This window comes from Seriola aureovittata, chromosome 1 (genome assembly GCF_021018895.1).
Source record: "Seriola aureovittata isolate HTS-2021-v1 ecotype China chromosome 1, ASM2101889v1, whole genome shotgun sequence".
NCBI classification, from domain to species: Eukaryota; Metazoa; Chordata; class Actinopteri; order Carangiformes; family Carangidae; genus Seriola; species Seriola aureovittata.
In genome coordinates, this window is record NC_079364.1 from 25,646,286 (window position 1) to 25,672,131 (window position 25,846).

At 41.6% G+C, this 25,846-nt stretch overlaps 4 protein-coding genes across 8 annotated transcripts in view; 2 read left to right on the plus strand and 2 right to left on the minus strand.

The window, feature by feature from the left end:
• Window positions 1–77: 77 nt before the first annotated feature.
• On the minus strand, window positions 78–7,184 carry LOC130166139 (arylamine N-acetyltransferase, pineal gland isozyme NAT-10-like). 2 transcript variants are annotated; one of them, XM_056371491.1, is made up of 3 exons: window positions 6,933–7,184; window positions 1,882–2,008; window positions 78–1,537 (listed from the first exon to the last, which is right to left on the minus strand). In XM_056371491.1, the coding sequence occupies exon 3, from the start codon at window positions 1,530–1,532 to the stop codon at window positions 660–662; it is 873 nt and encodes a 290-aa protein (XP_056227466.1). In that variant the 5' UTR covers window positions 1,533–1,537; window positions 1,882–2,008; window positions 6,933–7,184; the 3' UTR covers window positions 78–659. The 2 variants fall into 2 exon arrangements, with proteins under 2 accessions (XP_056227466.1, XP_056227475.1); XM_056371500.1 differs by lacking the exon at window positions 6,933–7,184 and adding an exon at window positions 2,327–2,435.
• sdr42e1 (short chain dehydrogenase/reductase family 42E, member 1) lies at window positions 2,546–11,871 on the plus strand. Of its 4 annotated transcripts, none has more exons than XM_056371452.1 (3): window positions 2,546–2,714; window positions 10,013–10,089; window positions 10,340–11,871. In XM_056371452.1, exons 1-3 carry the CDS (start codon window positions 2,694–2,696, stop codon window positions 11,436–11,438), a joined length of 1,197 nt encoding a protein of 398 aa, XP_056227427.1. In that variant the 5' UTR covers window positions 2,546–2,693; the 3' UTR covers window positions 11,439–11,871. The 4 variants fall into 4 exon arrangements, with proteins under 4 accessions (XP_056227427.1, XP_056227443.1, XP_056227434.1 ...); XM_056371468.1 differs by lacking the exon at window positions 2,546–2,714 and adding an exon at window positions 7,663–7,714; XM_056371459.1 differs by lacking the exon at window positions 2,546–2,714 and adding an exon at window positions 9,432–9,576.
• Window positions 4,091–6,926, minus strand: LOC130166129 (arylamine N-acetyltransferase, pineal gland isozyme NAT-10-like). Its single transcript, XM_056371482.1, has 2 exons — window positions 6,180–6,926; window positions 4,091–5,795 (listed from the first exon to the last, which is right to left on the minus strand). Exons 1-2 carry the CDS (start codon window positions 6,205–6,207, stop codon window positions 4,918–4,920), a joined length of 906 nt encoding a protein of 301 aa, XP_056227457.1. The 5' UTR covers window positions 6,208–6,926; the 3' UTR covers window positions 4,091–4,917.
• Window positions 11,872–12,785: 914 nt separating the features above from the next.
• The window catches only part of wtip (WT1 interacting protein), a 29,800-nt gene continuing 16,739 nt past the window's right edge, over window positions 12,786–25,846 (plus strand). Inside the window, exons 1-2 of the mRNA XM_056381045.1 lie at window positions 12,786–14,762; window positions 21,934–22,035. Of these exons, the coding sequence (XP_056237020.1) occupies window positions 13,262–14,762; window positions 21,934–22,035 (1,603 nt within the window). The 5' untranslated portion in view covers window positions 12,786–13,261. The remainder of the gene's footprint in view (window positions 14,763–21,933; window positions 22,036–25,846) is intronic.

Sequence of the window (25,846 nt, forward strand, 5' to 3'; positions counted from 1 at the left end):
CCACTTTGCATGGGCAGGGACTAGTGGGTTTGGTAGACATTTGGCTGTGCATATGGACATATTCATGGAGTAGGACAGAGTCTTGATCATTTTATTTATGTAAAATCATATGAATGACATTTTAATAAAATGTGTAAATTGGAGAGGAAGTTGGATTGTGATTTGGCAAGGATTAATTAGAGCTCTTTCACATTGACAGTGCATCATGGCGTGTTACCAGATCATCTAGATAAATCAAATCAGTTAGAGCTAACAATAGTCATTGTGACCTGTTACCTTTTTACACCTTGGCCCCATCTGTCCATAATGTTTCAGTTCAGATCTCTAAAGCTTTCTTTACTTTCCTGCAAACTTCAGTCTGGCTTTTATTTTGTTGATACACACTCAGGTACTTGACTTAAACATACTTGATTACTTTTCAACTCTGGACCTGCAATCGTGACAGTGAATGAAATGGCATAACACATTTAATGTCCTATTTATTTGTACTCCTTTCAGTCATTATAAAATGGCATATTTAACATTGTACAAAAATTTTTAAGCACTGTTAATTTTTGAAATAGAAGATTCTTCAACAAGCTGCTTTACCTGGTCAGTCATGAAATTAACACAAGTTGTGACATTTTCCAGGATAATTCAAAAACAGGACGTGTTGTTTTTCAGATTGTGTAGCAGGCTTTTTTGTTTTCAGGCTTCAGTTTCTTCTGCAACTTTACATTGAAGTTCTCCTTCAGAATTTGCTCTATCTCATCATCTGGTATGTCCCTCATGTCTAAAACATCAACACCTTCCACAGGTTTGTAGGTGACCTCACTGTAGGTCCAGCCGATCAGGGCTCTGAATCCTGCGGGTGTTTGCAAAGAGCAGATGGACTTATTGGTGAACAGTGAACTAGGATCTGTCTGAAGTGTGTGGCTTGTCTCAATGAAATGATCTGCGTCACGAGGCACCAAGGTGAAGCCGTAGATCTGCTTTGTTTCCTTCCTGTTTACCAGGCTTGAACTGGCAAACTCTGGATTAACAACCTCTGGCTTTCTACCAGTCTTCTCCAGCACCCACATGTCCCCTTTGTCTATGAGACGAAAGACCCCAGCTGCCTGAGGTTGGTCTTTCCCAGAGATGAGCTCCAGGGGTTCCCACACTTGGGAAGATACCCCAAAGCTTACATCTGTTATGTAAGCCTTTCCATCAATGACAACCTTGTTGATGAGATGAGTGTCATCAGGGCCAAAGTCATTGACGGTACTGTAAAACACTCTGGAGCCCAAGGTCGTGGTGTTGTAGCCCATTTCTCTCAGCACCCAGCCAAAAAGAAAGTTGTTCTCAAGGCACCAGCCTCCACGACTGCTCCTCACTATCTTATTGAAAATGACCTCCAGGTCCATGATGATCTTCTCACCACAATGAATGCTGAGGTTTTCAAATGGAATTGACATGACATGTTGTTTGTGGATCAGCTTCAGTGTTGCAAGATCCAGTTTTTCATAAGAGCCATGGAAACCAATTCTTTTGAAGTACTCCTCCAAATTCATCTTGCCTGTAAAATACGGTATGTCATGATTTTAAAGCACCAGTCCACCTTTTACACAGTTGCACTCAGTTTTGCAATGTCATTTCAGTTGTCTCAAAGTTTATAAGGACACTTCACCTCCCACATAATTAGGGAAGATTTAATGATTAATCAGGGATCATAGAAGTTTCTCTTGATCAAACTGCACATTGGCGAAGCACATTTTTCAGTGCACTCACACTTTTTTATGCATGTACCTAATAATAAGAAATGGTCATAGACCTACTTAGATGTCAGAAATTCTAGTCCTAAAGTTTGAGACTTACAAAACTTTGCAGCAGAAAACATAAAGAAATAGTGTTCAACCTTACCTTTCACGTAGGCTGCTGGTGCAATCAATCAAAATTGTGTATTCTGAGGACAGAGTATTTATATGGACCCAAAGCTTCCCCACACAGGAGCTGCAACTCAGCTGTTTCTTCCTGGAGAACTTCCGAGCTGTGAAGGACCAAGCTTATAGTCAGTAAAGCTATGTTTGGTTTAGTTGATGATTTGCCTGGGCACTTGTGTAATCAGTGCCTGTGGTGTTACTCCACAGCCGCTTCACTAAGGGACACAGTATAAAGGGAACAGACACATTACACAGACGGATATGCTTGCCAAAATTACATTCTGATATTGTTTCATTTTGTCAGCTTTGTCATGTCAGTTAGTGGGTAAACCCAGTCAGGTCATGTAGCACCTCTGTGTTCTCCACCAGTACTGGAGGAACCATTGTCCATTGCTGTGTCTCATTTCGTGTATTTCCATACTCACGCTTGGTGTTTTGAGTAAAGATTGAACTTGCAGTGCACATTGAGTACTTAGCCTAGGTCCTGCGCTCAAAATGGTCAAAAAGTTGAGTATAAAAGAATGAACACTTCTCCCCCTCAACGGTCACCATCTTGGCTACGTAGCGGAAGGGGAGGGACCAGGGGCCGTGAAGCTAATTTCAAATTTGTGAAAAGGGCGACCAAGAAAGGAGGAAGCGACGTCGGCGCCGATGGTGGCCTAATTTCCACGTCAGGGGTACACACATGGGTGTTTTATTAGAACGGGTCTTATAGTACATCCACGGACACACACGTGAAAGTAAAACGTTAATTTCGAGTCAAGAGAGCAAAGCAGCCGGCAGGTGTGCGACATGTTACGATCGCTATTTCCGGTGAGTGTGCAACGGCAGTTTGATTTAGCACAACACTACTCTGTTGAAATTCACACACTGTGCCAGTGAGTATATATGTACACAATGTACTACATGAGTTTACTGACTGAAGTATCTCATTTACAACATGGGTCTTGATTAACTGTGCTGGGCCTTTGCCCTGAGCAAAGAAGGGCAATAAATATTTGTTGGTTATCATGCATGAGTCCTTTAGGTTAGCTGAAGCTGTACTTTTAAAGTGAGTCTACATAAGTTTTGAAGTAAAAAACGACACATTATTGTGTTAGAAATGAAAAGTTGAACACATAACCAATATTATACACCCTTCCTCAGTTCAATACACTGCAGGGAATTGCAGCCACAGCCTTATTTGGTTTGATATGACCAGTAACTTATGGTGGCTAACAGTAGCTATTGTTGGTAAAGTTTATATAGATCACTCTTTAACAAATATTACTGAGTCAGTTAATTGATTATCATTTACCATCATCCCACAATGGTCATTTGTTGCCAAAATGGCCACTGTATAGCAAAGGTTACATAGTCTCATTGTAAGAAATATTAAGGCCAAGGTGATAACACCACATGCAATATAATAATGTCAACTTCTCTGAGCAACATTAAATCAATGCAAAAGAGTATAAATACTTGGTGTCACAGGAGAGATATAAGAGACAGTTGTGCTGGTGGATGTGGAGATCAGGTGACTGGCAGGACATGGTGGACAGGTAAAGAATGGCAAGGATTGGAAATTTCCATAGAAATGCAAGGGCCAAGGGAAAGTATGAATGTCAGAAGGAAGCAACAAGGACACTGATTGTACCTTCATGGCAATCATTCCTTATATTAACTTGACCTCTGGTCTTGTCCCATGGAATATTTCTACAAACCAGAAAACAGTATAGCACACATTACTTCACTGTCAGTCAGTCAAGCTCCCCAAGCTCTGCTGACCTCTGATGCATATGATTGATGACTGATTTTACACTGCTGACCTGTTATCATCCACCACTAGAATATGCGTTCTCCACCAAACAGAGAAAAACACAGTGACCAACATATGGAGACAAGGTGGGCTGTGTGCACAACTATCAGAACTAAGGATTTGAGGTAACCCCTCTGTGGACTCCTCTAGAAGTTTTCCACACAATGTCTGCAAATGTAGTCACAAAAGCAATACAATTGAGGTGACTCCAACACTTGCTAATCTATGATGAGAGCTGCCAAGAAGAGGATCTGAGCTTTAGTCAGGGAGAGGTGGATGCCTTCTCCTCTCTATCTTGATCGGGAAGATTGGACTTATCGGCCAATACACAAACCTACGTACATCAAACAGACAATGATAAACTTCATTATACAAAAAAATTTAACTGGCATTGTAATTCTTGGATTTAATACACAGGACTTGTTTTGAAACTCATGTTTCTGAAGAAAAGGATACAAAAGGTTATGAGCATAATATGATATATGAGTAACAACATAGCATACAGGTGAGTATAAAGTCAAGAGCATCAAGGTTGGCTTTATCATGTGACTTGATAATATATAAGTTGAAGCTCAACAGGTTGCATTGGTATAAGCAAGTTACTACAATACAAAATAATGGCAAACAACATTGCTCAGATTTACTTAGACTGAAAACAATTTTCCTTGGCTGGTAATACTTTCATTGAGAAAGGCATATCCGCTCCTTAAATTAACTCTGGATACTTGGCTTTTACAGAATCCAAAACAGCTGAAATATCCTGCGGGCTCCATCGGTCAGCCAAACGCTAACTTTGATACTACACCACACTGAGCAGGCCATTATTGACAAAGTCTGGGTCTGTTTTTTTCTCTCCATACTTTCATTTTTCCATCACTCTTGTACAGATTAAAAGTGGTTCATCATTTCATAACTCTTTGACTAATGTTTAGTGTACAGCCAACAAAGTTAGGTTTCTTACATCAACTTTTTGCAAACTGTAACCTGACATACTGAGGTACCTGATTTAAATATACATTATTACTTACGCTCAAAAGTGTCAGTGAATAATGCTATTATTTTCATTGTACAAAAAATAAATGAAAAGCATTGTTAAGTTTTGAAATAGATGACTTTTCAACAAGCTGCTCTACCTGGTCAGTCATGATGAACACAGGTTGTAACATCTTTCAGGACAATTTAAAAAAAAAAAAAAAAAAAAAGAATACATGTGGTTTTTCAGAGTGTGTACCACGCTTTGTTGTTTATAGGCTTTAGCTTGTTCGGCAACTTTACACTGAACTTTTCCTTCAGAATTTGCTCTATCTCATCATCTGGTATGTCCCTCATGTCTAAATCATCAACACCTTCCACAGGTTTGTAGGTGACCTCACTGTAGGTCCAGCCGATCAGGGCTCTGAATCCTGCGGGTGTTTGCAAAGAGCAGATGGACTTATTGGTGAACAGTGAACTAGGATCTGTCTGAAGTGTGTGGCTTGTCTCAAAGAAATGATCTGCGTCACGAGGCACCAAGGTGAAGCCGTAGATCTGCTTTGTTTCCTTCCTGTTTACCAGGCTTGAACTGGCAAACTCTGAATTAACAACCTCTGGCTTTCTACCAGTCTTCTCCAGCACCCACATGTCCCCTTTGTCTATGAGACGAAAGACCCCAGCTGCCTGAGGTTGGTCCTTCCCAGAGATGAGCTCCAGGGGTTCCCACACTTGGGAAGATACCCCAAAGCTTACATCTGTTATGTAAGCCTTTCCATCAATGACAACCTTGTTGATGAGATGAGATTCAAGAGGGCCAAAGTCATTGAGAATACTGTTGAAAACTCTGGAGCCCAAGGTCGTGCTGTTGTAGCCCATTTCTCTCAGCACCCAGCCAAAAAGAAAGTTGTTCTCAAGGCACCAGCCTCCACGACTGCTCCTCACTATCTTATTGAAAATGACCTCCAGGTCCATGATGATCTTCTCACCACAGTGAATGCTGAGGTTTTCAAATGGAATTGACATGACATGTTGTTTGTGGATCAGTTTCAGTGTTGCAAGATCCAGTTTTTCATTAGAGCCATGGAAACCAATTCTTTTGAAGTACTCCTCCAAATTCATCTTGCCTGTAAAATACAGATTACATGAACGGATGTCACTTTCTAATAGACCACATTCAAGGCATAGCTATTGTTGGTGAAAATTCTTATCATCGGTGGTGAAGACAGAGCGCTGGAGTCCAGTATGTCTTATGCTGAGGATGTTTATTGATGCTTGATCAAGGAGAAAGGAGGATTCATCAATACAGGCTTCTGTGCATGATGTCACCTCAATTCTGAAGCAGGAACCTCTGGGGATAGGTTTTATATATTTAGAAAGAATACTATAGATAGCTTGCACTCCCTAATCGGTCAAATAACCCCATAAGATGGAGAAGGGGTTGGAGAGGGATGTATTACTACACTATTGGTTCATTAACCATAAACAAGGAAACATGACTATATACGTACACTCAGCCACTCGGTACTGCCCATCCATGGTCTGTTGTTATCAGCCGTGGCACCAACAGTATCAGCCAAGCACAGCTTCATCTGGAGGAGCCGCCTCATTATCTCAAAGCTGGTTAGATTCAGTGCAGTAGCTGGGTCACAGTGACCCAGGGCCTCATACTGACCTCTCACCTGAGTCAGTAACTCATCAGGTGGACAAAAAAAAATTCCTTCACAGATATTGAAGAGTTTATATCAATAAAACCAATTATTAAAAGCATATTAAACCTCTGTAAACTATTCATGGACAAGAATGCTTATGTATTTTAAGGACCAGTCCACCAGTTACAAACTGCACTCAGCTGTATGTTAAATCTTAAAACAATGACAACTTCTCATAGTTATAAATCGAAAATGTTTAGAGTTATTAGTTATATGCAGTGAAATATGTAGAAGCAGTGTTCAACTTTTAACTTTACATTGTGTTATAGCCTGAGGGCGAGCAAAAAAAAAAAACGTAAAGGAAATGCGATCTAATTTCTTAAAAGCTGGCAGCGGAATGAGTAGCTATTAACTATGGGACATTACCCCTGTTTTATTATTACCAGAGTCAACACTGATTAACGAGATCGTCTCATTTCGCATTTATGTCACTTAAGAAAGCTGAAAGTAACGCCCAATGAGTGCCTCGTCCACCCGCCGACGTTGCAGCATTTCCCCCGATAGTTTACATAACCCTCATTGATCCTCTCTTGACTAACATGGACCTCTTACCTGCAGACTGACGTAACTTGCAGCGACGTTGTACTGATGCACTTTAAAGGTGATAGTAAAACAGGAGCCCGCTGTCCTCGAGGTAAACAATGACTTTCAGTTTTGTATCGCCGCTAGAGGGAGCTTTAACATTCAGACACATGTTTTGAACAATGTTCATTCTGGAATAAGAAGTAAAGAACGAAAACAATTGTGTGTTTTCGTCCCATTGGCACTCCAGTTTGATAGCCTAGTCAATTTCACTACCTCAAACCATTTAAAAAAGATCCCGGCTTTTATTCTGAAGGCGTGAGATGCATACCGGAAGTTTTTGTTGGTCTCATCAGAGACAGGAGAGAAAAAAGAGGATCTTAGGTAGCATCCATGGTCGCATCAAGATATCGTTTGTGAGATTATAATTTCCGATTACAATTTCAAAGTAAAACCATCACTGGAGAACACATCGTTTCAGACACTGCTGCTACGGAAACCGGTGTATACAGTTGGTGTGACACATTGATATATACTGTTACAGCATAGTTATGTAAGGAAAGAAAAAATAATACGAATAAGTAAAAATTCAACAAAAATAAATAGACTCTAAGCATTGGCCTACATATTGATATATATTGGGTTCACCTTTTATTTCTGAATGTAAATTCCAAACATGTCTGAATGTTAAAGCTCCCTCTAGCGGCGACATCTGAAAGTCACTGTTTATCTCGAGGACGGCGATTTCATGTTTTACTATCACCTACTGTGCACCAACAGGACGGGGCTGCAGGTTACGTCACAATCTGCAGGTAAGCGGTTATAAGAGAGAATCAATTAGTTAACGGGTGCTAGAAACTATTGGGTGAAATGCGGTAACGCTGCTGTGAGGTACTTGGGTGTTACTTTTCTGAAATGTCACAGCTTAGGACGGAGCTCATCTCTGGGAAGGAGCAACCTCAAGCAGCGGGGGAGAGAGAGCAAATTCTGAAGGGAAAGTTCAATGTAAAGTTGCAGAAGAAACTGAAGCCTGAAAACAAAAAAGTCTGCTACACAGTCTGAAAAACAACATGTCCTGTTTTTGAATTATCCTGGAAAATGTCACAACTTGTGTTAATTTCATGACTGACCAGATAAAGCAGCTTGTTGAAGAATCCTCTATTTCAAAAATGAACAGTGCTTAGAATTTTTTGTAAAATGTTAAAGATGCCATTTTATAATGACTGAAATGAGTACAAATAAATAGGACCTTAAATGTGGTATGCCACTTCATTCACTGTCACGATTGCAGGTCCAGAGTTGGAAAGTAATCAAGTATGTTTAAGTCAAGTACCTGAGTGTGTATCAACAAAATAAAAGTCAGGTGAAGTTTGCAGGAAAGTAAAGAGAGCTTTACAGATCTGAATTGAAACAGGACAGATGGGACCAAGGTTAATCTGCACCTAGAATGATGAAAATCTGAAAAAGTAACAGGTCATAATGACTTTTGTTAGATCTTATTAAATTTATTTAGATGCTCTGGTAAAACACTGCGGGGCAGTGTAGACTGTTGACTGAGCTCTAATGAATCCTTGCCCAGTCCCACTCCAAGTATTCTCAACATGAAGCTGCTGCCTTGTGACATTCAGTTGTCTGGGCTCAGGTATCGCCACTAGAGGGAGCTCTAACATTCACACATGTTTAAGTAATTTAAGTGAATTTATTTTGTTGAATTTTTTTTCATACGTAAATATTAAGATGATAGTGTGATAATGAAGTACAGGTCAGCAGGAGTGTTTAGATGTATAATTTTTGCATGAACAGTCAAAGGTGGGTCGTACAGTCTCTAATTCACACACTATCCTGACTGGACATAATTTGCAGTTTAAGAAATTAAGCATGTGACAATATTCTCATTATTTTTCTCACACCAATTACAAAGTGGAAAGGTGGAATTTATAGTTAGTTTCGCCATATATGTATAAAATTCAGCATTACTATTATTAAAATGTACAGAGTAAGTCCAAGTGTTATTAAGTTCAGTAAGTGGAATGAACAGAGCCGTCACACATGTAAAGATGAGCCTGGTTTTATTTTTTTTAAGGAAAACGTCCCAAATAGTATTATGTATTTTCATTTAATTGGTACTTTGATTAGGCTGCAAATTCCACTATTTCACTACAATTTTAATTTTTATTTTATTTTGAAGGCACGATGTGCATACCGGAAGTCTTAAAGTTAGTGGCTATCGCATCAAACTATCGTTTGTGAGATTATAACTTCCGAGAACAACTATCAAAGTAAAACCATCACTGACGTACACTTTGAGAAATGAGTATGCAATGCATGCAATCACTTTTGCAAAACTATAAATATAAAGTCACATGCTTAATTGAAAACTCTTACCATTTGAAAAATAAATAATTAACAATGTTTTTTATATGCTGTGATGATTTTCAATTAAAACAAGTTTATCACTATATCAGACCTTGCATTGTGAAGGTAATGTCGCCTAACTTCCCGTGGTATTGTGCCTCTTTGTACGACGCAGGTGGCCGCAATGACGGAACAAAAAGCACGTACAGCACCGCCTAAGGAAGTACACATTGGTGCACTTATCAAATGCTGTAGTAGAGTTTTGAATAAGTGACATTCATCAGATATTTTACTCATTTTCTACCCGGTTTATGTTGAGGTTGGTACCGCTGGTGAATACGTGACCTTAAATAGTTTCGAGTACAAGCTATGTATTTATCTTTAGCACAGTGTGCGCATGTCAGAACACACTACTTTGTTGCATAGTTTGAGGCATGCTGAATAAAACCTACTTCCGTAAAGTATAACTATTAGTTTCTTAACTGGATAGACTGCGATACATTTGTGGTAGCCTACTTTATCCATGTAGGAATAATGGTAATGCATTCAGCTAATCCCATAAAAACGTGTTACAGCTAAAGTACGAGGTCAGTGAACCAGCACACAGGTTGTAGGTTAGGTAACGACTTAGCGTCATATTTGATTTTTTGGTTTGTGACTTAAGAGTTTTCACATACGAGACTGCTTTAGTGTGTGCTTCTCCAAGCTTATCACTGTCTTCCTGATAATAATCACTTGCTTTCATAAATTTACAGATTCGCCCTCCTGCAATGGAAAATGCACGCACAGACACGTTTCTGATAACTGGGGGATGTGGCTACTTTGGTTATCGGTAAGAACTACTTCATATTCTTTATTGTGCAAAAAATGAATTAAACATTTAGTCAGTTACTTTGTGCTGCACCGCAACAAGGTGGCGTTATTGCACCAGTTATCTCAGCCAGACTGGGATCTTTGAGCACCACAGAGCTGTGGTAGATTTTAAACTAGACATACATGTAATTATTGTATTTTTGTCATAAATTTGCATTGAGTGTCATGGAGATTTCAATTAATATTTAATAACTTGTTTGCTCCTGCAGCCTGGCATGCTCACTGCATAAAAAGGGAGCCAGAGTCATTCTGTTTGACACAGTCCCTCCAATCCAAGAAGTGCCAGGGGACTTTGTGTTTGTGCAAGGTGATATACGTGACTATGCACAAGTTGAGAAGGCCATAGCTGGTGTGGATTGTGTATTCCACATTGCCTCCTATGGCATGTCTGGCAGGGAGCAGCTGAACCATCATCTGATTGAGGCGGTGAATGTTCAGGGTACACAGAACGTCCTGAAGGGTTGTATTGAGCATGGAGTGTCCAGGCTGGTTTACACCAGCACCTTCAATGTGGTGTTCGGAGGCCAAGTGATAGAGAACGGCAATGAAAGCCTCCCTTATCTACCTCTCCATCTTCACCCTGACCACTACTCCAGAACCAAGTCCCTGGCTGAGATGGCCGTGCTGAAAGCTAATGGCACAGCCCTGAAGGACAGCTCTGGGGTGCTGAGAACCTGTGCACTGCGTCCAGCAGGAATCTACGGGCCTGGAGAGCAGAGGCACCTACCCAGGATAGTTGGTTACATTGAGAAGGGGATCTTCCGGTTTGTTTATGGTGAACCCAGCAGCCTGGTAGAATTTGTCCATGTGGACAACCTGGTTTCAGCACATGAGCTGGCTGCAGAGGCACTGACCTTGGAGAAGCAGCACCGCTCTGCTGGCCAGGCCTACTTCATCTCCGACGGCAGACCTGTCAATAATTTTGAATTCTTCAGACCTCTGGTGGAGGGCTTGGGCTATCCCTTCCCCAAAGTACGACTACCTCTCTATCTTATTTACTTCTTTGCCTTTCTCACAGAAATGATTCACCACCTCATCGGCCCCTTCTATAACTTCCAGCCACTGCTGACACGTACAGAGGTGTATAAAACTGGCGTGACGCATTACTTCAGCATGGCAAAGGCTAAAGCAGAGCTTGGTTATGAACCCCAGGAGTATAACCTGGATGAGGTTGTACAATGGTTCAGATGCAGAGGCCACGGGAAAAAATCTTGCAGCTCCTTCCTCAGTCGATTACTACTAGACATCCTGTTTGTTGCTGCCTTCGTTGCTGTGGCTCTCTCTTTTCTTCCAGTTGTTGGCAGCTGATAAGAAGCCAAAGCAAAAACATCATTCTGCCATTTTCCAAAACATTCTGTATCAAGACTGGTTCATGAATAGGTTGTTTACATGTATTAATATGTCGAAATCCATTTATACATTTTATTTCAAAGTGGTCATTACTGACAAGTGCTTCAGACATAAAAAGCAGCTAAGACCAAGTCAATGAAAGAATTCCCGTGTGATACTGTGATATCCATTACATGGGAAAAATACTGTACTGTATAACCTCTGTACCTTAATTTCTTAATACACCATTTTATAGTTGTCTCTTTCAGAAACTGTATGTCAGATGCTCACATTTCTAGAGCCAAAGACTGACAATTACTTCATACATTAAAAGTGTTTTAATGCTTTTTGTGGAACTGTATTACAAGAAAAAATGTTCTGAAAGCTAATGAATAAAACTTTACAAATCAAATGCAGTTTGATTGATTTTTAAAGTCAGTAAGTTCTGGATGTGTCATGATTTAAATTGATTAAAATCGATTTAAATAGTTTCAATGCATCTAAAAATTAAACCTGGATTCCTGATCCAAAAGAAAATAATCTTTTTCCAAAGCAACAATTTCTGTGTGTGTGTGTGTGTGTGTGTGTGTGTGTGTGTGTGTGTGTGTGTGTGTGTGTGTGTGTGTGTGTGTGTGTTTTAAGATAGCTGAATAGTTTTCATGTTTGAATAAGGGGTATAGACAAAGACTTGATAAAGCTTGAGTACCCTGATTTAAAATGACTACAGCATTATTGTCAGGCCTGCTGGCATAACATACCAGATAAAACCATAATTTCCCCCCTTTCATTGGTTTCCTATTTTTAAATGACGTATGCACTTTGTATTCAGGCAATTTCCACTTAAAATTAAAAATGATATGTTTATTCAACCCAATGTAACCTTGGGAAAAAAATTAATAATTTATTTGATACTGGGATATCTTGTATCTTGTTACCAGCATAATAATATCCCTTCATAAATGAATATGATCTAAAATGGATCGTATACTTTGAGGGACCTGAGGATATCTTTATCTTTAGATCATCAGACTAAGAAGGTGGATAAACTTGAGTTTTAAATAGCTTTGTCCTCCATATTACCAAATCACTGCATCTTATTCCTGGCTTACAAGAAGTCGGACCAGGTGAGGCGTGCTTTGTGTGGTATTTTAGTCTGCCTTGGATGAATGCAGACGTCCCCTTCTCTCTAAACTATTCTCTTTTCAGAGCCGGCAGCCCCTTGCTGAGTTGGTCGCAATCATTGTTTCTCTGCAGCATTAACCACATTCCAGAGAGGCGCAGCGCATCCTGTCTTCATCCCCGCATTCCTTTTAGGCAAACGAGTCCCCTGTGTAAAAAGGTATTTTATTTAGATTTCCGCAAGCTTCGTGTGCTCAGACTTGGATACAACTGATATTTACGGCGTATGCGATTATCCATCCTACTTTAATGTCTGGCATACTGACCGTAAGAGACATCTAGAGGAAAAACCAACAAGGGGAAATTCCTCCGCGCAGCGCGCCATTGACTGTAAAGACCTTTCAACTTAACAAAAACTGAAGTTGACAAACGTATCCCTGTCGGCTGAAACTGTGAGAAAGAGTTTGTTTTTTCGGAGAAGGGGGCAAAGCAGAAGAAGACGATGCTGCACACGGTGGAGGTTTCTGAGTACGTTGGTGCTTTTCTGTAAATGAGCGACGGCTGTACCGCGGCGTTTTGTTTTGATTTCCATGTGAAATGCAATTAGTGCTCCGCGGTGCTCGCTAGTTTGGCTCGCGGAGCAGAGCACACTCTGAACTTGTTTCTCGCCTCGGGAGCACAACATGGAGCATTATCAGGAAGATTTGGGGCTCCGGGCCAGTAAATTGATGGAGGACCTTTCCTTGTACGATGCATATAAAGACGGGATGTACAATTCGAGGAGAGACTTGGTGATTAACCCCGATTTAGACTTTTCGGCTCCGGCAGTAGCAGAGCATAAAAGTAAGCCAATGAATGGTACCTCTGTGCTTCACCAGCAGCATCACACAGTGGAGAATTTCACGTCTGGAAATAAAGTGTACAACGCGGCTCCAGTGCGCCCAGTGAATTGCAACCGGACCGTTCCTGTGGATTTTTGTGCCCCTCAAAGAGACGCGGTTTATAGTGAGGAGGGCTGCTGCACCAAATCCGAAGTGGCTTTGCCGTGCTACACGGGCGCTTCCGAGAGGCACAGGAGGTACTCTCTGGAGGTGCAGGGCCACAGGTATAGCACCGGCTCCGCCTTCGACGGCGTGCCGCTCAACAAACCGGTGGCTCTCCCCGGCAACAGGTGCAACAGTGTCTGCATCACCAGCAGCCACGACGGGAGGTACAACGCCACTAGTCCTCGGTCCAGCCTTGCATCTTCTCTGTCTTCTCAGGAGCAGAGCAAGCATGCAAGCCCGAGGTCGAGCATCAGCAGCCCGCGCACTAGTTTGGTGGTACCGGGTCAGGACAGGTACACGAGCCCCAGGTCTAGTTTGGTTCACTGTGAGGGCAACAGTGTCCTCAGTCCCAGATCCAGCTATGCAAGCACCGCCAGCGACACGAGTAAACACTCCAGCCCCCGGGCCAGCCTCAACAGCTGTGACTGCTGCAGCAAGCCCAGCAGCAACCGCACCAGCGGCATCAGTATGGGCTACGACCAGAGGCACACCAGCCCCAGGTCGAGCACGGCGAGCCAGTACTCCTTCACCACCAGCCCGAGGTCCAGTTACTCTGACTCACGGTACGGGCCTGTGGTCAACCATGATCTGGAAGGGGCGATTTTACACGCAGCGCCGCTGGCGAGTCCTCGTTCGAGCATCTGCAGCCAGGACGGGAGCGCAAGACCGGGGACAACCGCAAACTGTGTGGTCAGTCCCCGGTCCAGCATCTCCAGTCACAGCTCTAGAAGTTCCCGCAGCTCCAGGGGGTCTATGAGCACCTACCCTGATCTGCAGCTGCCCTCACCCAGGTCGTCGATGCTGGGAAGCAGTTTACACGAGGATACGCTGCTACAGGAGTTTGGAGACTCCAACGGGATCAAAAATCGCATCCATCTCCAGGGGCTTTCGGCGGTGCCTGAGCCCCAACAGCAGTCAGTTCAGACGGGAGGGACTGCGGAGATGACCGCGGGGTCACCATCATCATTTAGTTATGGGATGTCCTCAAAAACAGCTTCCTCGGGCCAGAGGTTTAAGCTACCTTACCAGGTGACCCCCAGCCGAGACAGTGGGCCAAGCCAGGCGGAGAGGCGGCTGGAGGCGCTCACCCTGGAGCTGGAAAAGGAGTTAGAGATGCACATGAAAAAGGAATACTTTGGTAGGTAATATTATTTGCAGGTTTGTTTTCATTTACTTCTGGGAGTCTCATTTAAATCTTGCTGTTAGGCATGAATATAAAAACCAAAGCTTGGTTCAGCTTCACTGAACACTTTGCCCAATTACTTGTACACATAGACCACTACAGGTCTGGCATCAACTAACAGATGATTTAGGAAAATGTTATGTGTAAGTGGTCATTTCATTGAGAGTCTGACATGCTTTGCTCGTGAGCTGTGGGTACCTGATTGATGTAAATTAACCCATTTGGTCAAAACACCTCAGTCCCAGATCAGTCAAACCAACATGTTTTCAGCTGCCATAAAGTTTCACCTCAGATGCCTGTGTAAGGCTCAGATGCTCTGGCCCTGACACTTTCCCTACACTGTCTTTGATCTCCCAGCTATGTGGGAAGTCCCTGCAGTGTGTCTCAGAAGGTTTTGCTCATTTACAGTTAAAGCAAGTTTCAAGTCCAAAATTGTATTTCAGCTGAAAAGGGCAGCGTCTCCCTTCACTGTTTTATTTTATTTCACTGAGTACGAACAATTCTCTATGGCACCAAGTGAACAAACAGGTAGTAATATTAATAGCATGAAATGTCATGCGTAACTTTCTCTGTATTACAACCAACTGAATTTTGAATTCAAAGAAATTGTCTGGTGTGCAGGAATGGTTTATTTATAGGTTTGTCATCTCTGCAAGGTCTATTTGCATCATGCAAGTGCTACATAACCACTAACAGGTCCCTCTGTGGCAGATAAGAGTGGCTTTGCGGGGCAATCCTAATTTCTGTCTTGGCAGAGCCAAAATTTGCACAGTGCTGCACCTCGCTGAATGGAACCTTCTGTTCTGCCGGAGCAGACACCCAGAGCAGTGTGGTCTGGATCTGTTGAAAATGCAGTTATCCTCTGTAGCATGGAGTATAGATTATGTTCAAGTGCAATTTGAGAGTGACAGTAGAAATGTGAATCTGACACTGGGGGCCACCCAGACTGAAAATGTTTGACTTCATGATATCTGAAAGGCATTTTGGAATGAAAGCATTTGCTGGCTGAAGTGTGCCTTCCTCTTTGGATTTAGGCTTTTTAAAGATATATACATTTTTTTCAGGAATTGAACATTGTTGTATGTTTCTGTGATTTTTGAGACCAAATAGGTTTGCGTCAGCAGCAGTAACACCGCTACAGAATGGCTGCGGAGGAAGTTGCTGTCTACCTTTTGAATTAGCAGCCAGACAAATGGCTGAAGCTGGAGAACAGTGGCTTGTTTTATAGCCAGTGCACTTGCTCAGAGTGAGGCTGAGACAGCTGTTGATTTGTTCCGGAGAAGCAGGTGAGAGAAGGAGGATGGAAGACAGGAAGGGAAAGGTGAGGAAGACAGCTAAGGGGAGGAGGGTGGGGGGTTGATGGAGAAAGAAGCAAGAGGGTGGAAATAGAGATGGAGAGAGAAAGGAAAGGGAGGGAGAGAGAAGAATGCAGTCAGATGCTCCACACACCGAGCCCAATAGAGACAGCTCTGTTTCTGTAGCGACAGTGGAGAAATTGATCGCCAGGGCTTTTTCTTGTAGGGTGGGGTGGGGGGTGGTGCGGGGGTGCAGCACTGCCTGCCAGTGTCCCACACTGCTCTGCTCTGCTCTGCCGGCTGGCCCTTGTGTGGCCTCTGTTTGTTGTGGTGGCGAAGGAGCTGTGAATCAACAGCTGGCCCGATACAGGCCTGCAATTGAAGCAGCAGAGTGAGGCCCACCCCAATCCACCCCTTTACTTCCCCTCCTCTCCACCTCCGCCACCACCACCACCACCCCGCCCTGACTCCCCCGCGAAGCCGTTCATTAACCAGCCAGTGGGGAGTCGGGCAACACCAGACACTTGGCACACGATCTTGGCTGGCGGGCCAGACATAGTTGGTGGGGGTCAAGTCTGATCACCTGCCCAGAATTATAATGGCAGTAGTCATGCACATGCCTGACACACACACATGCTGACTTGTGGACAACAGCACACTGGCCTGCTCTGTGTGTTGTGCTACAGCCTCCTTTTGACTCTTAATATACTGTGCGCAAAACAGCAGCTGACATGAGATTAGATGTATATTTTCCTAAGTCTCACTTTTCGTGTTAATCCTACAACATTCTCTGATGTGTGAAATACTGCGAAAAGTGAGAACCTCTCTCCTGATGAAGTGTTGCTAGGTTCGTATGCTGGAAAGGCTGCTTGTTATTAATTATTTTGTCCTGGAATGATTTGTTAACTTGTGGTAACCGAGTCACTCCTATAAGACATGCAGAGGTTTTAAAGTACATGGCAACATTTTGAACTAGCGATCTGCAGTTAATCTTACTATTGATTTAATCCTCTGTTTGTGTTATTGACCACTCTCATGTAACCTGTTCATAACTTTGCAGCTTGGTTTGATATTGTGCCATAAGGAGTCAAAGTTACGCCGAGTGGTCTTTAAAGTTTCATGAATGGGGCTGTGCAGACCTTTTTTACAACTCACAGCACGTTCTGTGTTGTTGACAGTGATGGCAGAGACATGATGTCATGTATTATTGTATTATTAATATATTCTAATCACACGTTATGTCACCATTCCATCAGAAAGATTTTGATCCTCCACATTAGATAAGCTCTTCCATAACAACAAGCCTATATTGAGCAGGGCTTAATCTTAACAATAGTGTATAATTTCCACTGGTGGAAGAATGTATGTGCATCAAGTGATCAAGTGTTTTATTTTTAACCCCATGAAAATGCAGAAGATCCTGTCCTTGCCATATGGACATGTTATGAAATGGACACATGAGAGATTTCAGCATCCTGTTTTGAAATGAATAACAAGAGTGCTTCAGAGATTTCCTCGCTGTCCTGTAAAATGATAACCACATCCTCACACTCAAAAACCTTTGGGGCTTTTAGCATGTGTGGAAATCATAACACATCACATTTTGACTCTTACGCCTGATGTTTATCCCTATTTATGGTTGTTTCAGTTTCAGTCAGGTTAACTCCTGACAAAGCGAGTTTCCATGTCGATAAATTGAACCTTGACGTTCTTTTCAGCACATGGTGTACAGTGGTTTAAAGTGTAAGTGCAGCATAGTTGCAACCAGAAGGAATAACGTAACGGAGATAAATCGATATAGCTGTATAAATAAATCATACTTTTTCAGTTTAGCCGTTGGGTAGAAAGCCGAAAAACCATGTCAATAATGGCACAGCCATAGATTAATTCTGTGGGAAAGAAATAAGATTAGACCTAAGAAAGTAAGGAGGGGGATTTTTTTTTAAACAATACAGCTTGAAAACAGCTGTGCATAATAGTAGACATACATGGTGACATGAAGCTTTGAGGGGTAAAAAACACAGACCTATTATCTTGGGTACGCAACCTGTCTCAACTCTCACATTCACATTAAAACATCTTGGTTGTTTGACTGAAACAAATACACCACTGTCATATTTCTGTCATCATTCTTGTACACTATCCGTCAACTGTGTAATTCAAAGAATGAGTGATGTTGCTTATTAGCATTTAGACAGATGTAGAGAGTTTGGTGTACCTGGTTGGTCCAGCTGAAACCCTTTTGCCGACATAATGGGCTCAGTGTGGCGACGAGATAACAGCAGTTAAAACAAAGAAATCATTACACAAGGAACATACTGTAGTAGAGACTAACATTTCACACAATCAAAAAATATACTTTGTGTTTTTAGGGTAAATCATTTAGATTTTTTTACTGATGGAAGGTACAAGACTGTATTTTACCCCACCCAACTGCAATTAGCAGTAGCACTCGTATTCTTTTAAGTATCATTTTTGTTATTAATCATGTTTTTTTGTATTAATTCAATTGTGCAAGGGGTTAAGTAATACCACATGAGTATATCAAAACAAAAAATCAATATTAAAAAAGCCTAAGATTACTGCTACTGCATCTAAAGAAGCTTGTCCATGTTTATGTCCATTCTAGTCAATGCAAATACCCAGAAAGGGAAGTATGGCGTCCTGATGCAGTGACAGAAAAGGAACTAACAGCTCATATGAACATGGAGGAAGATGCTCAGGGGCCTGTATCATGAAGTGAATTCAGTCTGGCTTCACTAAATGTAACACTGGTTCTGTTATAACAGTTAAATGTTAAGCTATTTGTGCTGCTGAAGTCAGAGAAGAAAGCTACATGTGACACTGGATGAAATTACTAAAGAGAATTAAACACTTGATAAATTCTGATTAAAAATGCAGCATGTTTAATTTACTGGGAGCGAATGATCATTGTGAGGATATTTTTGTAATGAAAAGCCTGCTGACAAGACAGCATTTTTTTTTATTTACAGTCATCGACTAATTGAACCTGAAAGGTTTTCTGTTCATCAGGTGGCCTCATGTCCCCCTGAGTGATGAATAAGAAACAGATAGGTTACCTACACCTACACTGAACCAGACACTGTCAGGAGTCTTATCACTAATTTTCAAAGAATTAATATACAACAGTAACTGATTCATTCATCATTGACGGCTATGATCAGCTGGCTTGTTTCTGTCTGTTAGAGGCCTTGTTTTAACTCCAGATTGACTAGTTTTTTCCACTTTGTTTACTATCATAAACTTCTATTTTGGAAATATTGTTAAACTAGTTTTTATCATTTAAAGTTAACTTGTTCATTCTTATCACCTGTTTCGTTCCGTTATCTTTGTTAAGTGCCGGAGTGTGGTCATGAGTTCAGGTTACAGCAGGAAATGCCAATATTTGTTTTTGATTCTGATGAAATTAATTTGTACAAACAACTCTGGTTTAAAGTGAAGACATGTAACCTTTGGATGGTTTTCCTGTACCCTTGTCCTTTATCTGTTATTTTTACAATGTCACAGACTGCACTGGAGGTGTTATGAAAGGGAAATTATTGCCTCAGATAGCTAGGGAATTCCACGTTTGCGTCACAGAACGTGTATCCTCGCTCTGAATCTATCCTGAGACGTGTGTGTGTGTTTTAAAGATAAGTAAATGTAATAATCTATCTGTGGTAGGAGGGGGTGTTCGTGTGCAGCTCCCATGTTGGGATCTTGTGAGATCTTGTGTCCTGTAGGCAGTGTGACCCTGGACTCACCCCACCCAGGCTTTGACCCTGCACTCCCTGAGGAATGTGACCCCGGTGGAGGTCGTCTTGTGCGTGAGAGTTTGGAGATTGTTAGTCTGCTGCTTCCAAATACTTTTTAGCCACTGATTTTTTTCCCCTTCAATCTAGTTTCTTCACTAAAGGTCACAGTACTTTGTGTAGTTGGTTTAGTTGAGGCTTACATGCATGTACCTGTGGATAGCTGGGTCGGGCAGTGACAGTACTTGTAATGGTAAAAGTGCAACATTGTAATCAGATAGTCATGTCATTTGACTTCTGGAGACTGACTATCAAAGTGAATTGTTCATTAAAAATTATTCCATCCATGACAACTTATGTCGAGGTTCCCCTTAGCGAGAGGAAAAACCCCAGTAACACCAGTGAAACTCTCCCCTGACCTGCACCTTCCACTGTAGACAACTTGCTGCACAGGTGGGAGCAGCCCTCAAAAACTAACATATCAGTATTGTTCTGCTTGTAGCTAGCATGAAGGTCATAAAGGTCATCAGTATTGTTTCTGAGATTTGGGCTTTTGCATTTATGGCTATTTTACATGAAAGGTTTCTGTATTTTTGTTTTTTGTCTGTCTGTCCTCCTGTCACTAGTTTGAAGGCGACATGGCCCAGTTGGAAAGAGGCGATGTCAATTATTTCAGTACAGTTTAGCAACACTTGAATCACAATCTAATCACAGTGGTGGGGTTTTTGCTCATGTTGCCAGCGCTGTCAGTCAAATCTGATCAAACAACATGGACAGTTTATTATGTAGTTAGTTTAATGTAACTGAGAATGTTCCTGTTCTCTTGTTTTCAGGGGCTTTGAAGCTGTTCATGATATATTGTTTAGATAAGAAGCAGAAAGAAATCTTTACAGAATTTTTTGCGGCTGCACAAAATGTTCTTAGTTGTGGATGGGGATGCACTGAGGGAGCTTGGACTCTTGACCTCAATATTTTTATTAAAATCCTGGTAATGGCCCTAAATATGATAAAATAGAGGGGCGAAACAGTGCCATCCTTATCTGTAAAGGCTCTAAGACAGACTACCAGCTCGTTGAGTGTTCATGTATATGCAGTACAAATGTTTTATACCACAGTTTAGTCAAAACTTACCACCTGCAAAGACTAAAATGCACTTAAAAGTCAATTCAGGGTTTCTCGTGAAAAGGAAAAAGCACATGAAGTTTTTTGAAAACAGTGTGTTTCTGGTCTTTCCTGACAATCCCCATACGTCCTCTGCATTTCCTTTCAGCATATTTTAATATAATGATCAGCTTTCCTGAAGCAGTCTGCCTTCAAACAGTATGATGTAATGCATGGAAATGTCAGACGTTTAGGTTAGACTTCTGCAATTGGAAATGAAATCACATTAAGAAATATTTCTTGTGAGTTAATAATCACAAACTGAAATTTGGAAAAAACCTTTAACCTTTCATCAAAGGCATAATTGTGCATCTGTAATAGTCTGCTTCATGTTTTATGTCTGGGAGCCTGACTTACTTTGACATCTCTGAATTTCATTGTGGTGTTGGTCTTCAAAGACCATCAAAAGATGCAGGGAGAACAAGGGATGAAATCTGCCTGTGGAAATACAGTAGTGCTGATATTTGAAGCAGGTTAGTCATTTTCACATTTAATTTGAGTGTTGCATAATTAAAGGAATGCACACAAGGTTTGGCAGAGTTTTTTTTTTTTTTGATCAGCTTTCCTGCAAAGCTCCAGCAAAGCTTGCAGCATGTCCAGCAATTGTTTGATTCTCATGGTGCCCACAAGCGCTGCAGCAAACATTATCTTCACTGAATAGTACAAGCTAGTTAAACATCCATTCGGTCTCAAACAGGTTATAACATAAGTTATAAAGCAGAGGTAAATCAGTGCTTATTCTTTGCTTTGGAGTCAAAGAATCGTGTCAGTCTGACAATGTTCAAATCTCACAAAGACAAACGATTCCCATAAAATGTTCCGTCACCACAGGATGTAACATGCTCTTATTTTATTGTTGCATATAGATAGATTACCAAGCATACATAATAGAACTAACTGATCTCTTGTGTTTTACAGGTATCTGTGTCAAATGTGGGAAGGGTGTGTATGGAGCCAGCCAAGCCTGCCAAGCCATGGGGAACCTGTATCACACAAATTGCTTCACCTGCTGCTCCTGTGGTAAGTAAGATTGTCAATAAAAGCGGATTCACCATCCAGTCTGCAAATGTGGATGGACCCACCTGCATTCAGCTGGCATGACTGTAGCAGCAGTCAACTGTGCGCTGACACCTTTATTTGCATTCTAGCATCAGTGTTGCATCACTCTGTGAATTTACACTGACAGTTTGCCCCACAGTCTGCTTTCTACTGTATGTTTGGAGACCAGGCGGGTAGACCAGACCTACAGTGTTCCTGTAGCTGCCTGTTAATAAATGGCCCCTTTTAAATCACAGCTGTTGTACTATATTTGATCTCCGCAGACAAAACTGTCACCTTCGCGAGTTGGCACCGTTTAAAAGTATGTCAAATGAGCTGTTTCTATGTATGTACACAAAACCATCAATGACTAATTTTGATACAGTTGTGGAGTCATAAGGAGCGTCTCTTTTCTATGATTCCTAAGTGGATTTATAGACATTTATTTGCAATACACATTGGAGATGATGATATTCTTGGAAAGTGATAGTTGCACTGAGTCTAAATATATGTGTTTGACATCTGTGTGTTCAGAGTGTTGCGACTCTGAGAAGGAGTGTTATTTTTATGCATATTGCAGCAGTGGTTTTAAGCACCTTTATTGGAGTGTGCATCACTGCCACACCTGCAGCTGTAGCATCTGACTGTTGATAAGTGGGCAAAGGCCATTACTAACTTGTTGCGTTTCAAACACTGGCATGCGCCCATCTTCTTTCATCTCACAAAGTGGTTGGAAGTTGCAGTTGCTATGGTTAACGTTTTTCATTAGGAGCGAGTAAATGTTTATCTATGACTTGTTATTTCAGTAAGTTAGATTACACAAACCTGTACAGCTTTTTCAGTGTCATACACCCTTTTTGCCGCAATTTTCTGTCAGTATTTTTCTGGTTCTGGCCCAGGAAAATGATGCCCTCACTCTTAATAATCACCTACACATATCAGACTAGTCAACTGTTCCTCCAGCTGAAGAAAACAGCCGTTAATGAGCACAGTACAACATATGCTTTTAATCACTGGAGAAATGTTTGCTTGTTTTATTTATGTATTTATGCTTTAAATACATCCCACGGTTTACAGGCAGCCAGTCAGTCAGTCATTCTCAGAAACCATGGAAAACAGTGGGGACAATGTGTGGTGCCACTGCTTCAGTTTGTGTCCAGGGTCTCCACCTTCTGTCTGCGGATTCTTTTTGTTTTTTTTTTACTCCCTTGCTCTAGGAATCAGCCGCTGCTGTCTCTGCTATCATCATTAGTATCACCAGCTTTCTGTTTGAGGTAGTGTGATAGTCGGGATCAAAACATCTGCTGCTTAAAAAAAACCTCAGGCAGAAGTCTGCTCAGTAGAATCACAGGGCAGCTCACTTCTCTCTGTGGCAGGAACAAGCTAATAATGCCATAAAGAAAGGAAATGGTGACATTATTTAGTCTTTAAGACTGTAATTAAATCTGTTCTTCAGCTCAAAGTACAGTATGGGTTTTATGTGTGTGTATCTGTGTGTGTGTTTTTTGGACGTCGCTGTCACCCGACTCCAGCCCTCCTCTCTCTCTCTCCCCGGGAAACAAGAGGAAGATGTCGGGAAAGAGCTTTTTAGCCAGGTTGCCTCCATTCATATGTGCACTATACATGGATACTGATCCTCCACCCCACCCACTCCGGCTCTGGAGGAACTGCCTATAATTTACATGTAACCAAAGCCACATACTTTCCGATTTATTGTGTGTCTGAAGAAAGAGGGGCCAGATGCCGAGTGTCCAGTTGCTGAAGTTGTGGGGTTTGCTGTGGAAAGATAGCCTCCGACCTGGTTAAAGGTGTAACTGCTGTTTCAGTGTGCCTAATTATGTTTTTAGGGTTTGGGTAGAAGTCAGCTTTCAGTGCTGAAACCAAGTAAACACACTGGTTCTCATCATCATATCTGTAAGATCCTCTGAGGACTAAAGATGCTCTTAAAGAGTGACTGGATTTCTCACTGGGGAGGTGGTAGTTACATCATAAAATAGCTATGTAGGACTATCGCTGTTAGACAAAAACCACAGACGACTCCCCAGAGAATTATTGTTGCATATATCGGAGAAATCGTGTCTGTGATAAGTTAATGAGTCCTTTTCTGTGCTCAGTCGGCCTTCACAGGCCATCTCAGCTCTCAAGATGGTTTATTGGTAACAAGACTGCGATGCATCATTTGACCTCATGTGAATGGAAATGTTTGCTTTTAAGCAGAGTTTTGAAGGTCTCTGAGAAGTTTGGTTTCAATGTGCCTGCACTTGTCATAACACGATCCAGTGATTTATCAGGAGCTACGTTCTTACGTCCCTGTTTGTTTTGTTTTTTTTGGTTGTTTTTTTCTTTTCTCCTGTGCCCCTGAGTAGGGTTCTCCTGGAGTCTGGAGCTCCAGAGTGAAGCCGAGTTTGCTGAGACATTGCTCGCTGGTAGCCTTGGGCTTTGTTTAACCATGCATAATTGAGCCCTCCTCTTGGCTTACTCCCATGGTTGCACCCTTTTTTCATGAAATGGCCAAGAATGCAAACTACCCCCCTCCACTTCAGCCGGCCTTCCCTGGAGGACCTCAATCAGACAGTCACAAAGTGTACCAGACCTGCTTATCAGAGGGGGCAGCCCTGGCATGGGGCTCACATGAAATGGCACATGCACGGAGAAGTGCACGTATAAATGTGTAGACATGGATATATAGATATAAACAGACACAGTTAAAGCATTTAAGGCTGCAGCTGTGCTTCCTCCTCTCACATCTACTACTGAATGTGTGTCCCTTTGCAGCTGAAATTGTAGCAGAAGGAGAAGTTTGGTCGTTCCTCAGTTTGCCACTGAATATATTTTCCCACATATATGCGTGTTAACTGGAGTGAATATATATTTCTGTGTGACTGTGAGGCAGGGTGTTGTTGAAAATATGCATGCCTTCTCTGGATAAAATAAAATAAAAAAAATAAACACACTGCTTCAGGCTGGATGAGCAGACTGTCAACCGCAGGGTTGATGACTCATTTCTCTGTTACAGTAATCCAAGCGGCCTCTGAAAGCACTGGCAGCAGAAGAGAGCTCAGGGGCTTGAATTTCTCAAATCGTTCACCACCACCAGTTGCACCTGCCAGGCAGTGGAAATGAGAAAGCTGGAAAAAAGGGAATGTTCAGTTCTTTGTGTTATGTTTCTGGAGTAATACAGTATGTTTACATGCACACTCATTACAGCAGTGTCATTAGAAATAATTGGACCGTGATAAAAATAAGGTAGTACTGTGGAAGCTGTAATATAAATCACATTAAGTCTATATTTAAGATTCTGTAAAAAGATAAGACCTACCAGTCTGTGAATATATTGTTATGAAAGTCAGTATCTCGTCAGATACTGCCAAGCATTTTCATTGGCAGGTGGTCAGTGAGCCGTCAGCCAACAAGCCTGTAGCAGTTTTGTATTTTCGACACTCTCGATTTAACCTTTCTAGTTTGCTTGTAGCTGTATAGTTGAGTTCCTCTTCTTCTGTTATTGAATGATTTGAGCTGCAGCTAAATATTTTCACTAGTGACTAATCTGAGTAATTTTTTTTTTTTTGAGTAAATGATTGATACTATTGTCAGTAAGACATCAAAAAACATGAGACATACTTATAACAAGATGACAAAATAATGAATGTGTGTTTGTTACCAGTAAAGTGGTGCCAGTGTCAATCACAGTGCCTCAGGTCTTCATTTGTTGGAATGGAAAAGTTGACTGAAGATGAATTTTTGCTGCTCTCCACGGCAGACATCACCTGCCAGTGTGGGTACATCTGTAGGC

Coding starts and splice junctions, on each gene's coding strand:
- LOC130166139 (XM_056371491.1), bottom strand. CDS start 1,532: ATGAATTTGGAGGAGTACTTCAAAAGAATTGGTTTCCATGGCTCTTAT.
- sdr42e1 (XM_056371452.1), top strand. CDS start 2,694: ATGTTACGATCGCTATTTCCG. Junction 2,715..10,012: donor TGTTACGATCGCTATTTCCG/GTGAGTGTGCAA, acceptor ATAAATTTACAG/ATTCGCCCTCCTGCAATGGA. Junction 10,090..10,339: donor TGTGGCTACTTTGGTTATCG/GTAAGAACTACT, acceptor TTGCTCCTGCAG/CCTGGCATGCTCACTGCATA.
- LOC130166129 (XM_056371482.1), bottom strand. CDS start 6,207: ATGGATGGGCAGTACCGAGTGGCTGAGT. Junction 5,796..6,179: donor GCAGTACCGAGTGGCTGAGT/GTACGTATATAG, acceptor TGTATTTTACAG/GCAAGATGAATTTGGAGGAG.